The 15421-nt window shown below is 45.5% G+C and overlaps 1 protein-coding gene across 1 annotated transcript in view; it reads right to left on the reverse strand.

Moving 5' to 3' along the window:
* Positions 1-305: 305 nt before the first annotated feature.
* Positions 306-15421, reverse strand: part of LOC122935247 (SPHK1 interactor, AKAP domain containing) — a 231202-nt gene continuing 216086 nt past the window's right edge. The window contains exons 10-12 of the mRNA XM_044291009.1: positions 4996-5042; positions 2523-2707; positions 306-449 (exon numbers count right to left, since the gene is read on the reverse strand). Of these exons, the coding sequence (XP_044146944.1) occupies positions 306-449; positions 2523-2707; positions 4996-5042 (376 nt within the window). The remainder of the gene's footprint in view (positions 450-2522; positions 2708-4995; positions 5043-15421) is intronic.

Raw genomic sequence — 15421 nt, forward strand, 5'->3', positions numbered from 1 at the left:
ATATTCCTCATTCAAAGTTCATGTATAACAGGACTTAAAAATGCACACAGTCCGACTAAACTCTGCAGTTTAAACCATATTCCACCCAATAAATACATACATAATTATATATGTATACTAGAAAAATATTAAGCATGACCCACATGCCTAAAAACTGTATCTATTACATTCTAAATATACAATCTGTCAATCTTCTCTCAATAGCGGTACAAAATAAAACAGAGTCTGTTTGCGTTGTAACATAGGCTGGCGAGTTCAGACTATACTGAACCCCATGAATGTTCATGAAGCTTCCCTGAAAGATCCTATCCCAGTTCCAGGAGCCAGTCAAAAAAGCTTGGTGTAGCCTCCCGCCTCTGCTCCTGCACTTTGCAGTGAAGAATGAGGGCACTGAATATATCCCCGACTTTCCAGGACTTCGCTTGGACGAGCTGTGTGATTTCCAGGAACTTAATAAAAAAAAAAAAGTTAATTAACTGAATATAAGTATATCAGATATTTGTATTATTAGGCAATAAGGAGACTGTTCACATTATCATATATACAAACAAAAAGAGCAGATCATTTCACACAAAATGTCTTTAAAAAAATGTTTTCAAATGAAGACAAGTCTGTTCTATATAGACATGTTATGGGGTCTCTCCACAAGGGACTCCCCTCTATGAGCCAGAGCAAAGAGCTGCTAATGAAATTGCCATCTAATACATCATATATAACGTATTTTTTGCAGGATACAGTCTGGCCTTATGGTATTAGGGAGCGCTAATTTTCCCATCAAAATCCATCTGCAGCAAATTGTAACCTCTTGGTCCTAGACGGAACTCTCCTGTCCTCATCTCTTGACCAGAATAGAGAGCGGTTACAAAGAGCATCTCTTGAAGAACCTGTCCAGCATTAAACAGACCATTGATTTGAATGGGCACTGGGTAACGCTTGAAAGGTTATTCTCATCTTAGACCTTTATGGCATATCCACTAGAATGGGGGCCCCTCATCCTGTCTGGTAACATCGAAACTGAGAATGGAGAGTTGGTTGCACAGCTCTCTTCATTCAGTTCTATGGGCGTTCTGAAAACCATAGAACTGAAACATGCTCAACTGTGAATGCTAAGGGTAGGTTCACACTTGCATTAAACGGATCTGTTCTGGCACAGAACAGCCTGCGGGAGTTCACTGGATCCTTGCTTGCTGGATACTGCTGTTCACTGCCGGACCCCATTGACTATAATGGGATTCATGGGAGATCAAGCCAATTTCTGGCACATATGCTGGTTTTCGGTGGGCCAAAACCATTGCATGCAACTTTTTTTGTCCAGCTAAAAGCTGGCATTTCGCCGGCAAGAGGCCAGATCCCCGCTAAATCCCATTATAGTCAATGGGGTTTGTTAGTGAAGGGTAGTATCCAGCTAGACCGGATCCGGTGAAGTCTGGCAGGCTGTTCTGTGCCAAACAGCCTGCTGGATCTGTTTAAAGCAGGGGTGCACAACCTGCGGCCCGGGGGCCACATGCGGCCCTTGATACCATTCTGTGCGGCCCCCAACCATCTGGTAACAGACATGTATGCCTATGTCTTGTGGCTGCTCACATGTATTTTTAATGTATTTCTCCCATTAGATGGGAGTCCTGGAAGTGTAACCAGACATTAATGGTATATAACGTGTGTTCAATATGCCATAAGTACAATATTTCAGTTGTTAATACACCTTTAAATTTTAATTTCGGCCCTCGTCATTGGTTAAGTCTGGCAATGTGGCCCCCAACCAGGAAACGTTGTGCGCCACTGGTTTAAAGGAATTAATCTAACTTGTCCAAACTGAAGAACCCCTGCATTGAAGATATGTCCAGCCTAAACCTCGAATTGTGTTAAGTTATACAATTAGTTATGACAGCAATTCAATAAAATCCTGTGTCATCCGCTCAAAAAAAGAATATGTTAAACGTACAATTTTTTTTAACATGGGAGCTTATGGCCAATTGATGGTATCTGTAAGGGTGGGCTCACATCTCGTTTTTCCTATCCTTTTAACCTATACAAAAAACATATATGTTAAATGTATGCCTCAGACTGATGCCATACAGTGGCATCCGTTCACCATACAGTTACATTGTAAAAAAAAAAAAAAAAAAGTATACTTGTTAATTGTGCAGGATACAAGAACGTGGCGTGATGCGTTTTTGCATCCTTTTTTTCTGTAACGTATATGTCAAACGGAGGCATAAACCGTGATGTAAACCCACCCTAAGAAACATCCATCACTGCCGTCCAGTATAAAAAATAATCATTTATTAACATGTGTTGCTTAAGAGCCTCTACACACATGATTTTGATCTAGCATTTTTACAAACGCCATATAAACGTCTTACTTTTTTTCCTATGGTGTTTTTTAGAAGTATTTTTCCTAAACAACTGCTTGAATCACATTTTTGGGGGCTTTTTTCCCCCCTATAGAGCAGGAGATATCAAAACACCATAAAAAAACGCTTGCACATCTTATACAAGGAGAGGCAGCCATCAGATAGTACCTTCTGAATCCTGCTTTCCTGAGATTTTCTGAAGTAGACTGCAGTGGTTCCTAGCTCTGATGCGGCGATCCACTGTAAGGTTATGCGTAGCTCGTAATCTGAGCAGTCTGAATCCAGGTCAATGTTTAAGATAGAGACTTCATGCTGACAGCTGACTGTGCCGACAGATAACCCAGAGGTACATTCTGAAAAAGAGGAGCCATCAGTGTCAGATCCAGGTTTTATTTAATTGAACTAGTTATTTGAGCTAAAATATGGCAAACATGGAAAATAGTACATATACAGATTAATGAATGTACCAGTAATGCAGGTTAACACGCAGCGGCATGCTGATTATATCGTCTAAGTTCCCCAATAATTCCAACTAGTGATCACCCATAATGTTTACATTTCTATATGCTTTCATTTTTTTATGTTAGTTCATACTAGGAGCTGCTGTACTCCGTCCGTGGAAGGGTGAACCGGTTTGCCAGGCTGCCCGTTTCTAACCCTAGAGAAACTGGTAAGAAGCTGGACAGGATTTCTTCACTCGCAGACTACTTCAGCGTCCCACTACATGTGTGTGGGCACTGCTTAAAAGCACTTTTTTCCCTAAGAATTGTATTATGTTCTGCTATGTAATTTTGTATTAACTTATCTGCAAAATCCATGTTACTGGGCAGATTAGGTGTAATTTATACATCCCACCACTAGATGGGGATAACACTTAGGTTCTATAAATACTTACAGTAGGTCAGGCCTAGATAGTGGGTGAAGCTTAGACAGATAGGGAGTAAGTGGTTCCAACAGAGTTGAGAATGCAGAGTGAAGACTTCACACCACAGATTAGTGAGTGGAGCCAACTTCGCTATGTGGTAGTACCAAGGTGTGAGGCGCAGAAGAGTGTTTTCCTTCTGTGACCGGACTATATACTTGCATCCCTGACCAGTAGGAGAGAGTTTGTCTCCCTGGAACAGACCCAAGCACCAGAAAGATTAATCGGTGATAATAGCCGTTATTTAGGGCCACAGACACCTTTGCGCATGGTGGAGGACTTTAGGGCTTCTTGCCGCCACACCATAACTCCGGGAAACAGATTAGCTTCCTGTCCCAATATTAAGCTTGGAGGGAAAGGACAAGGTATAGGACTGAGCATACCAACTGGAATAAGGTACTCCATATCCACAGCTTAAATCCAGCTACGAAAGCCTATAAACAGTGGATTCACAGGATAACTCTACTGCTAACCAAAGACTGCATTTTGTTTTATGTACCTAATGCAAGTGGAACCAAAATCAGTACAAGTTGTGAGTTGTATCTTACCACTGTCTACCTCATTATTACTACTATTGGTTGTACCACCATTAACGGTACTGGCGTCACGACAAATACCGTCAAGGGACTCAGCCGCAACAAGCACCCTAAGCACCCCAAACATCAAGGGCACCTCAACCACCATCTTGGCTGATGCTTCCCTACCACAGAGTGTGCCCCGGAGGATTTCGTGCTGTCCACCTCAAAACTGTGCTGCCAGCCCAGAGAGGCTTTCTGCGAACCGTGAGTAAACTGATGAACTGTGTGTTATTATTTGGCCCCTCATCGTTCCACCGTGCACCTCACGTGTTGCCCCTGCGTTACTGGCTGGCTGCACTACCACTGTGCTTATTTCGATATGAGACCTGAGAAGGAGGATTTATTATCTCTAATGAGTGAATGAAGCTCTGGAGGAGCAGGATCGAGGACCTACAGGCCCTATAACTAGCGCTACACCTATGCTGTATAAGTATCTGCTGATACATGAGTGACAAGGGGAGTAAGTGGTTTATGCAGCGGGCTGGGATGTAAAGAATGGCACAATATGTACAATGCTTAAAATTGCAGTCTAAATTAAGCTTATTTAAAGGGATTGTGTCACTAATACATGTATCCCGCCAAGCAGATATCGCGGTTATATCACTTTCCCCAAATACCACCATGTATCAAAACTGCCTTATTCTAAAGTTATTAGCCGACCATTGCACCCTGTGGCTAAGCAATTTTGATTTCAGTTGCTGTTGGTTACGTCCAGTAGTGGAGCAGTGTAATACAGGACGCACATGCTCACTGCACTTCTTTTCCTTCCCATCAATAACTCTATGTGTAGTGTCAGTTACATGTCAGTTATGGATTAATGGATAGACAGACAGATAATAGACAGATAGATAGCTACAGATAGATAAACATAAGGATGAATGTTGCTCTAACAAATGATGGACATTAGCACAAGTTCAGTCTGTTATAAATCCAGTTACACAGAACATTTTAAAAATGTGGAGATAAAAAAAATAAACTAGTTAGTGCCACAAGTTCTGCTGATGTCAGGACTCCTCTCACTGCCCTGATGCATGATGGGGCAGCAGTCACATGACAAACTAGGAAGTAAGATTCAAACATGGGGGATGTGAGAAAACTGCAAATGATGGTCTTTAGGTTCTTTGTGTAGACAGTAGCTTACCATCTGAATTTTCCTCCACATCCTTGGTCACAGTCTTTTCTGGTTTTCTTGTAAAGAAAGATAGAGGAGGTTATTAAAGCAATGCAAAGCTTAGGACATTCGGTGTTCTGCCCTCACTTCTAAATCCTAACAGCTCCGGCTCGTGCCAAGGAGTCCTGATATTCATGGGCTCCAGGCTCTCCCCGCCCACTTGCCTCTGACAGGGGAGGGGAGAGCCATGAGCTCATGAATATCAGGACTCATTGGCTTGCGCTGGAACTGTTCAATACATGATTTTGGTAAAACGGCTGAGTTATTTAAAGAAAGTGACCCAGCATTTTGCTAAGGAGACCTGTCACTAGTTTATAATGCCTTTATTTAGGGCACCATAAAACTGGTGACAGATTCCCTTTAAATGGCTTATTCTTTTTATCCTAGAAACAATACAACTCTTTCCATGGGCTGTGTCTGGCATTGCAGCTCACCTCCATTCAGGTTGACTTGTCATACCAAACACAGCACAAGTGACACTGTTTATGGAAAAAAAAAAAGCAGACTCTTATTAGACATGAATCAAGACTGGCATTTTTTCCACCAGTGTCGTAGCCCTGTGCACTGGAGTGACAGACTCCTAATTTATTAAGAGGAAGATGTCTCTTAATAAATTAAACAGTCTCTTTCCTTCCATGCACCAGAAGATCAAATCTAAGACAGCGATTAGCTGACATAGACATGAACTATAATGTACTCTGGTTTTTTATGTAAATCATAGTATATTTACTAAGACCCTCCCACATCCCGCCTACTTTTGGGAAAGTGTTATGAGCAGAAAACTACCCAAAGTGGCAACATTTTGTGCAAGTAATTTGTGTGCCAAAAGTTGGCACTTTTCAAGGGCTCCTGCACATGACCATTGTTTGAGTCCACATCCGAGCTGCATTTTTTGTGGCTCAGATGTGGACCCATTCACTTCAATAGGGTCGCAAAAGATGCGAACAGCATCTCCGTTCCGTGGCCCTGCAAAAAAAAATAGAACATGTCCTATTCTTGTCCGTTTTGGGACAAGAATAGACATTTCTATCATCGGCCGCCCGTTCCACAAATTCCGGAAAGCACGACTGCAAAACACAGTGCGGCCGTGTGCATGAGCCCTAAGGCCATTTTTTTTTAACATAAAGCAAGTGATACATCTCCCCATAATTTGGGCAAGTAAAGTTTAACTTCCATTACTGGTAAAGTTTCTCACGCTTTTTTTTCATGTAGAACATAGCCCTGAACATAGCCATTGAATGTCCTTTACAGAGATTCCCTATGTTCAGGTTTAACCACTGTAGTTTGTTGTATAATTTGGTAGTTACAGTCTTTGAATTCAGATTTGTAATGACTAATATAGTTAGGGAAATACAGAAGCTTCACTGCAAGTGCCACTTAAAGAGGCTCTCAGTGACCAATAAATATAGCTGAAATAACAGAGAGCTAGACACACTCTAATTTTCTAATACACTCTCAGCCACAGTCAGATCCCACAAGTGCTTAACCCAGGAGCTATAACTAAGAATATGTTTATGACGTATGTTACAGAGGGATTCACGTACATATCCCTCATCCACAGACAAGAGCTAATTAGGAATTTTTTTCCCCAGTTTGGCACCTGGACTGAAACAGAGAACATAGCAGGAAACTGGAGCATATGACGTGCTCTATCTGTGCATTCCAGTGTTCCCAACCTGCATTTCTTTCTTTTTTTTTTCCTGGACAATTTATCAAAAAATCACACACAGCTAATATTTCTTAAAGGACAAATTGGAAAACCGTAAGTCATGAAGATATATGATATATGCCTACAGCGCTGAATACTGATGTGAGCAGCCTTCACTGTCAACTGTAAAATGATGATAATTCTAATCACAATCATCTGTACCAGCTCCTCCAAACAAAATCACAGGCTCATCCAGCCAAACCGGAGACACCCGTCTGTACACAGCTGTTTTGGGGTTTTTGTACCTCATCACTGCAAGGGAGGCTACTGATCGGCTGGAAGAGATTCCTTAGATGTAGCTTATGGTATTGGTTCTCATTGAAGAGATAGAGCGGTGTATGGAGGCTAATTGTTCAGGTATGCAAATTATCTCATACTAGCCAAACCAAAGATACTCATCTATAGACAGCTCTTGTCATCGCTGGTGACACTAAGGAGGCTGGTCACCGCCACACCCTGCTATTGGCTGCTCCCCCCATTGCCAGATGTTTTGGTCTGCGAGACGGGGAAATGCAGCAGTGCCCCGTGCAGCAATCCAGAGGGACATTGGGACTAGGTAAGTATTGTCTATAGGAGGACCCCAGGCATTATGGAGGGGTATTTCTACTATTGGATAACCCCTTTAAAGAGGCCCTTTCACCACTCATGCATCCCCCCAGTAATAATTCTGGAACATCTTTTCTTATGTCTGTATGTTGTGCCATTCCTTTATTATTTCCACTAGAAGTTATGAATCAATTGCTAGCAGTCTGCCCTAAGGCCCCTTTCACACGAGCGAGTATTCAGCGCGGGTGCGATGCGTGAGTTGAACGCATTGCACCCGCACTGAATCCTGACCCATTCATTTCTATGGGGCTGTGCACATGAGCGGTGATTTTCACGCATCACTTATGCGTTGCGTGAAAATCGCAGCATGCTCCTCTTTGTGCGTTGCGGTGCGATAATCCACGCAACGCAGGCCCCATAGAAGTGAATGGGGTTGCGTGAAAATCGCAAGCATCTGCAAGCAAGTGCGGATGCGGTGCGATTTTCACGCATGGGTTCTAGGTGACAGTCTATTCACTGTATTATTTGCCCTTATAACATGGTTATAAGGGAAAATAATAGCATTCTGACTACAGAATGCATAGTATAATAGTGCTGGAAGGGTTAAAAAAATAAAAAAAGTAAACTCACCTTATCCTCTTGTTCGCGTAGTTCGTTCCCGGTCTGTTCTTTGCTAGCTGTGGGCTAAAGGACCTGTGGTGATGTCAGATCACATGCTCCATCACCATGGTGATGGACCATGTGATTGGAGCATGTGATCTGACGTCACCACAAGTCATTCAGCCCAAGCCCACAGCTAGCAAAGAACAGACTGGGAACGAACTACGCGAACAAGAGGATAAGGTGAGTTAACTTTTTTATTTTTTTAACCCTTCCAGCACTAATGTACTATGCATTTTGTAGTCAGAATGCTATTATTTTCCCTTATAACCATGTTATAAGGGAAAATAATACAATCTTCAGAACATCAATCCCAAGCCCGAACTTCTGTGAAGAAGTTCGGGTTTGGGTACCAAACATGCGCGATTTTTCTCACGCGAGTGCAAAACGCATGACAATGTTTTGCACTCGCGCGGAAAAATCGCGCATTTTCCCGCAACGCACCCGCCTCTTATCCAGGCAAAAAACATGACGCCCGTGTGAAAGAGGCCTAAGGGTACAGAGGGGTGTTAACCAGTTGGGGGGGGGGGGGGGGGGGGTGTCGCTGTACTGTCTCACTCTATCCAGTCATTACTGATTACTGTCATTGTCAGATTGTGCAGGTGCACACCCTTAACTGGTTAATACCCCTCTGTACCCTTACTGCAGACTGCTGGCAATCCATTCATAACTTCTAGTAGAAATTACAAAGGAATGGCACAACATAGAGCCATAAGAATAGAGGCTCCAGAATCGTTATTACATGTGGAATGCATGAAGCTATCAAAACAGACATGTCAGGGGGAGGTGAGAGGTCCTCTTTAAAGATGAGCGAATTTCTCAAAAATGCGATTCGGGCGGTTCGCCGAATCTTTCGAAAAGATTAAATTTCATACGAATTAATTCATGGCGAATGCGTTAAAAAACAGCTATTTCCTGTTACGTATAGTGAGCTTGCTGTGGTAGGGAAACAATACTGTAAGTCAGTATGATACACACATGACAGGCGTCGCTCTTAGAATCACTGCACACTTCACTTCTTTGGGCAGTTACAGGGCCAAAACTAACCAAATAACTGAAGTGTGAACTCAACCTTACAGGTCGATGTTAGCGTCAGGTATAAAGAATAGGGTTGAGCGAACACCTGAAAGTTCGGGTTAGCCGGGTCTGGTTTTGAAAGTCCCCGGCACCTCCCTGCCAAACTTCGCGGCACAGTTCTGGTTCGGGACCCGAACTTTACCCCAAACCTGAACCCCATTGAGGACCCGAACTTTGGGGCACTAAAATGGCTCTAAAAAAGTCATAGAAAGGGCTAGAGGGCTGCAAAAGGAAGCAAAATAGGGGTAAGAGCAGGACAACTGCCTTGCAAACAAATGTGGATAGGGAAATGAACTAAAATAACATAGAATTTAAAAGAAAGTAAAAATAATGATCTTGAACTAGGAGGTAGAGGTCAAATTGGAGTAGGATAAAGGAACAAAAACACGTCCCACGGCGCGAATTACCGTCAGCCAGTCACCAGGATCAAGAAGAAATCTTTTTATTGCAGCAATACAACGCGTTTCGGGGAATCACTCCCCTTCATCAGGTACACAGAGCTCTGTGTACCTGATGAAGGGGAGTGATTCCCCGAAACGCGTTGTATTGCTGCAATAAAAAGATTTCTTCTTGATCCTGGTGACTGGCTGACGGTAATTCGCGCCGTGGGACGTGTTTTTGTTCCTTTATACTACTATCTTCTTGGGGGCTCCAGGCTTCTCCGTTTGAAGATCTTCTGTGATCCCGTGGCTGCAGACCGCCCTATCCAGACATCCAGGCTTGTTTGATAATACCTACAATAGTGTTGTGCCTATCCTTGCACAACCATATAAGGTGAGCCTTACCATCTCTCTCCGTATATCAATATATACCCACAGAATTACCCTATGGTGCGCCCATCTGTGTTTTTTTACAGATTTTAAACCAGCCTGATATATTACATATATTAAATTGGAGTAGGAGGCTGAGGAGGTGGTGGATGTGGCGGTGAAGGTGGTAGCGGTGGTGGAGGAGTAGGAGGTAGCCTACACAATTTTTTTTTTTATAAATTTGGGAAGACCCCAAAACATTGGGAAATATAAAAAAGAAAACAAAGAGAAAGTGCGCTGGACAACTGTGTACCTGGCCTCTGTTAGTGCAGGAACCCACCCTTCGAGCCACTTGTGAATGACTGGCCTGATAACCGTGGAAATTATCCCTCTTCCTTCTCCTCTTCCTCCTGTGCCACATCCTCTTCCATCATTGCCGGAAGCGTTTTTTCAAGGAAACATAGAAGTGGGATAGTAACACTGAGGATGGCGTCATCGCCATGTTGGTGGAGTACTCGAAACAGCACAACATGGCACACACGTCCCGCATTGAGGCCCACTCGGTGGTGAAGTAGTGCTGTTCCGCAGAGCGACTCACCTGTGCGTGCTGCAGCTGAAACTCTAATATTGACTGCATGTGCAAGGTGGAATTCTACCTTGTGGGCACGTTGCATATGAGGCGGTGAGCAGGGAGGCCGAAGTTACGCTGCAGCGTAGACAGGCGAGCAGCATCAGGGTGAGAATGCTGAAAGCGCACAGACGGAACCCACTTTCTGCAGCAGCTCTGCCACATCGGGGTAATTTTTCAGGAACCTCTGCATCACCAAATTCAGCACATGCGCCAGCCAAGGGATGTGCTTCAAACCGGCTAGGCCCAGAGCTGCTACGAGATTTCACCCATTATCGCACACCACCATGCCCGACTTGAGGCTCAGTGACAGCAATCACTCATCGGTCTGTTGTTCTATGCCCGTCCACAGCTCCTGTGCGGTGTGGGGTTTTCCCCCAAAAAGATGAGTTTCAAAACGGCTAAACGCTTCCATGGGACATTGTGGAGATTCTTGGTGACAGTGACGGACGTGGTGGCATTGCTGCCACATCCTCTGTTTGCGGGGTGGCAGGTGCCACTGTCACTCCAGAGGGGGAGGAGGAGGCCGAGACTGCAGCAGAAGAGTGACCAAGAGGAGCCTGAGATCTTTCGTGGTTTTTTAGGTGTTTACTCGACTGAAGCTCATGCTTTGCATTTAGATGTCTGATCATGCAGGTGGTGCTCAGGTTTAGAACATTTATGCCTCGCTTCAGGCTTTGATTGCACAGTGTGCAAACCACTTGCGTTTTGTCATCAGCACATTGTCTGAAGAACTGCCGCACCAGGGAACTCCTTAGAGCTGGCTTTGGTGTGCTCAGTCCCTGGGTGTGGTGGGCAGTAGCAGGCGTACTGGCTAGGGGACGGCCACTCTGCTTTTGCACACTGCTCCCTCTTTTGCTGTGCGGCTGGTGCTGTGTGACCACCACCTCTTCCTCTGAACTGCACACGTCACTCGCATGACCTTGATTCCATGTGGGGTCTAGGACCTCATCATCCTCCACATCATTTTCCACCCACTCTTTACCCCTGCCCTCCTTGCAGGTCTGCACACTGCAGAAAGCCGCAGCAGTTGGCACCTGTGTTTCGTCATCATCAGAGACGTGCTGCGGTGGTCCTCCCATGTCCACATCCTGAAACATAAGTGGTTGGGCATCAGTGCATCTCTTCCACTCGGAAACCCTACCAGCAGGGTCATCAAAAAGCATAAGAGACTGCTGCATTACTTGAGGCTCAGACTGCTTGGCTGATTTGCAAGGGGATGAAGTGAAAGACAGATGCACATGGGCTGCATGTGCCAATTCTGCGCTTTCGGCAGGGGACCGGGTGGGAGACAATGTGAAGGAACTGGAGGCACTGTCAGCCACCCAATCTACCACCACCTCTACTTGTTCTGGCCTCACCATTCGTACATTGGTATTCGGGCCTACAAAATAGCGCAAACGTTCTGTTGCCTACAAGCACTGAGGAAGGTTTTTCATTTGGGCGTGTAGCTGGCAAAGATCGACCACGTTCTCTCCCTGCAACAGTAACTCCACCAACCCCAGCAGCACCACGACCAGGGCCACGTCCCTTATTTGATACTTTCCTCATTCTTAGAGGTCACCCACTGAACTAATAGACAGATCAACTATATTATTTTCCCTGTCACATATGCAGTGCAGGTGTACTTCATGCAATAAATGGGTATATGACATGCACCTAACTAACAGACGGATTAACTATATCAATTTCCCTGTCACGTATGCAGTGCAGGTGTACTTCACGCAATAAATGGGTATATGATGCGCACCTAACAGATGGATTAACTATTATATTTGTGTGTCAGGGGTACAAAGTACAATGTTGCATTGCACCCACCGAATTAACAGCTAGATTTATGATTAGCCTTCTGTGTCAGGGGTGCAAAGATGGTGTATTGCACCCAAAAAAAAGAATCGCACCAACACTGTCCCTCACTTCAGCTGCCTGCTTTCTGTCCCTTTACTACTGAGAGCTGATGGGCAGTGCTACACGTGATCCAGCTTATATAGAGAGCTATGCCATTAGTAGGAATGGCTGTGATGGCTTCTAAGGGCACACAGCTTAAAAGCTTGTTGATTGGCTGCCCTGCAGCCTTTCAACAAGCTTTATTAAATGCCTAAACACCAAACTCAAACCCAAACATTTAGGTACCAAAAATCGTAAAGTTCAGTACAGACCCGAACTTTACAGTTCAAGTTCGCTCAACACTAATATAGAACAGTGCAGAGGCCCAAGATCTTTCTATAGTGTGAAAGAGCACATTTCTTTTACACCGTCATCAGTTGATTCCAGCATGAGGAGGCCACAGAGTGGCAAGGTCACATATTGTTGAGGCAGCAACAGCATTAGGAGACCACAGATTGGCAAGGTTACAGTATGGAGGTGGCAGCAGCATCAGGAGACCACAGAGTGGCAAGGTGACATAGTGTGGAGGTAGCGGCAGCATCAGGAGACCACAGAGTGGTAAGATGACATGTTGTTGAGACAGCAACAGTATGAAGGTGGCAGCAACAGCGGCATGTGGAGGCTACAGAGTGGCACAATGACAGAGTGTGGAGGTGGCAGCAGCAGCATGAGGAGGCCACAGAGTGGCAAGGTGACATGTTGAGGTAGCAACAACATCAGGAGATCACAGAGTGGCAATGTGACATAGTGTTGAGGTAGCAGCAGCATCAGGAGACCACAGAGTGGCAATGTGACATAGTGTGGAGGTGGCAGCCGCATCAGGAGACCACAGAGTTGCAAGGTGACATAGTGTGGAGGTGGAAGCAGCATCAGGAGACCACAGAGTGGCGAGGTGACATAGTGTGGATGTGGCAGCAGCATCAGGAGACCACAGAGTGGCAAGGTGACACAGTGTAACAGTACCCGCTGACGATGGTGGGTGTAAGAAGGAGCACTTGGCATCAGATGTGTTGCATCAGGCGGGTGAAAGCATCAGAATAGTAGCTGAGGCAGGTAGCTAGAAGAAACCGGTCTCTTTTGTCAAGTTTGGGTGAGGCAGCATGGATGATCTAATCTGATGCATCAGGCATTGGTGTGTGGAAATCCTGGCTGATCCACGCCTTATTTATTTTGTCAAAGGACAGTCTCTTCACTTTTTGGGTGGACAGGCGAGTTCTCCTTGGAGTAACTATGGCCTCCCCCGCACTAAACACCCACTCTGATGCCACATTACTGGCCGGGCAGGACAGCTTTTCCAGGGCAAACTCGGCCAGTTGCGGCCACAAATCCAGTTTGGCTGCCCAGTAGTCCAGCGGATCTTCAATGACGGCTGGCAGGGTGCAATCAAAGTATGCCGCCACCTGCTGGTTCAGGTTCTGCTCTATGTCTATCTGCTGGGACATAGGATGTCTCTATAGTAGTTCAGTTTGTCCTCCCTCTCAGCGGGTGTAAAAAAGGCTGCCATTTTAGACCAGTAGCGAGGGTCTAACATGGTGGAGAGCCAGTAGCCATCCCTCTGACGAATGGTGACAATTCAGCTGTCACTACGCAAGCAAGTAAGCATGCATCGGGCCATTTGCGCAAGTGACTTGGAGGGACTCCCTGCCTCCATCTCCACTGCATACTGCCACGGTGTGCCTGGGTCATCTGCCTCGTCTTCCTCATCTCATGTCACCTGTGTAGAAAAACCACCCATTTTGCTACACATTGCTTGTGCTCAATGTCCTCCTCTTACTCCAGTTCAGCCCCCACAGGACACAGGATTCATGTGGCTGTGAGATGTAGGCTCCACGTCTCCTGTCCCCTGACCAACCAGATTTACCAGCATATTTTCCAGGATATGAATCAGGCCTCATGCACACAACCGTTTTTTTTCAAGGTCTGCAAAAACGGGGTCCGTAGGTCCGTGATCCGTGTTTTTTCGTCTGTGGGTCTTCCTTGTTTTTTGGAGGATCCACGGACATGAAAAATGAAAAAAAAATCTAAGTCAAGTTTGCCATTGAAATGATAGGAAAAAACGGCCACGGATCACAGACACGGATCACGGACGCGGATGACAATCTTGTGTGCATCCATGATTTTTCACGGACCCATTGACTTGAATGGGTCTGTGAACCGTTGGCCGTGAAAAAAATAGGACAGGTCATATTTTTTTCACGGCCAGGAAACACGGATCACGGATGCGGCTACAAACGATGCATTTTCCGATTTTTCCACGGACCTATTGAAAGTCAATGGGTCCGCGAAAAAAAACGGAAAACGGCCCAACGGCCACGGATGCACACAACGGTCGTGTGCATGAGGCCTTAGTGGAAGGATGTTGTTCATTCCGTAGACCTGGCGACTGACAATTAAAGTAGCCTCCTCAAAGGGCACGAGCAAATGGCAGGTGTCACGCATTAGCTGCCACTGGCTAACATCGAAGTTACACTGCCTGTATCATCAAGAAATCATTTATGGCCTTTCTCTGTTCGTATAGTCGCTCCAACATACAGTATGGAGGGTGGAATTCCAATGGGTATAAACAACGCATATCAGCCTATATTGGGGGACGCCGTTCTGCCGCTGTAGCTCAAGGAGGGTGTGCTTGGCGGTGTATGAGTGGCTGAAGTGCATGCAGTTTCCTAGCCATTTTTAGGATGTCTTGCAGATGGGTGGAAGACTTCAGAAAATGCTTGACAACCAGATTGAACTTGTGCGCCATGCAGGGCGCATGGCTCAGCCCTCCTTGATGCAGCGCCGACACCATGTTCTTCCTGTTGTCGGTCATCATGGTTCTGATTTTGAGTTGTTGCGGAAAAAAACAGAATTTAATTTCTTGATGAAGGACAGGGAGCAGTTCCTCCCCTGTGTGACTCTGCTCGCCCAGGCAAACTAGGTGCAGAACAGCGTGACTCCACTGTGCCCTGAACATGTGGTATGCTGGTGGGGCACTGTGAATTGTCCCTGCAGTGGAGGCTGAGGACAACGTGGAAGATGAAGAGGCAGAGGTGGACATTGTCTCAGGACCAACGGCGTGAGAACATGGAGGCGGAAGAGGCGTCACCTGGCCAAGTCGCTGGTTTGGCAGGAACCACATTTACCTTGTGGGCCGTAAAGGAC

Source organism: Bufo gargarizans, chromosome 4 (assembly GCF_014858855.1).
Source record: "Bufo gargarizans isolate SCDJY-AF-19 chromosome 4, ASM1485885v1, whole genome shotgun sequence".
In the NCBI taxonomy this organism is placed as follows: domain Eukaryota; kingdom Metazoa; phylum Chordata; class Amphibia; order Anura; family Bufonidae; genus Bufo; species Bufo gargarizans.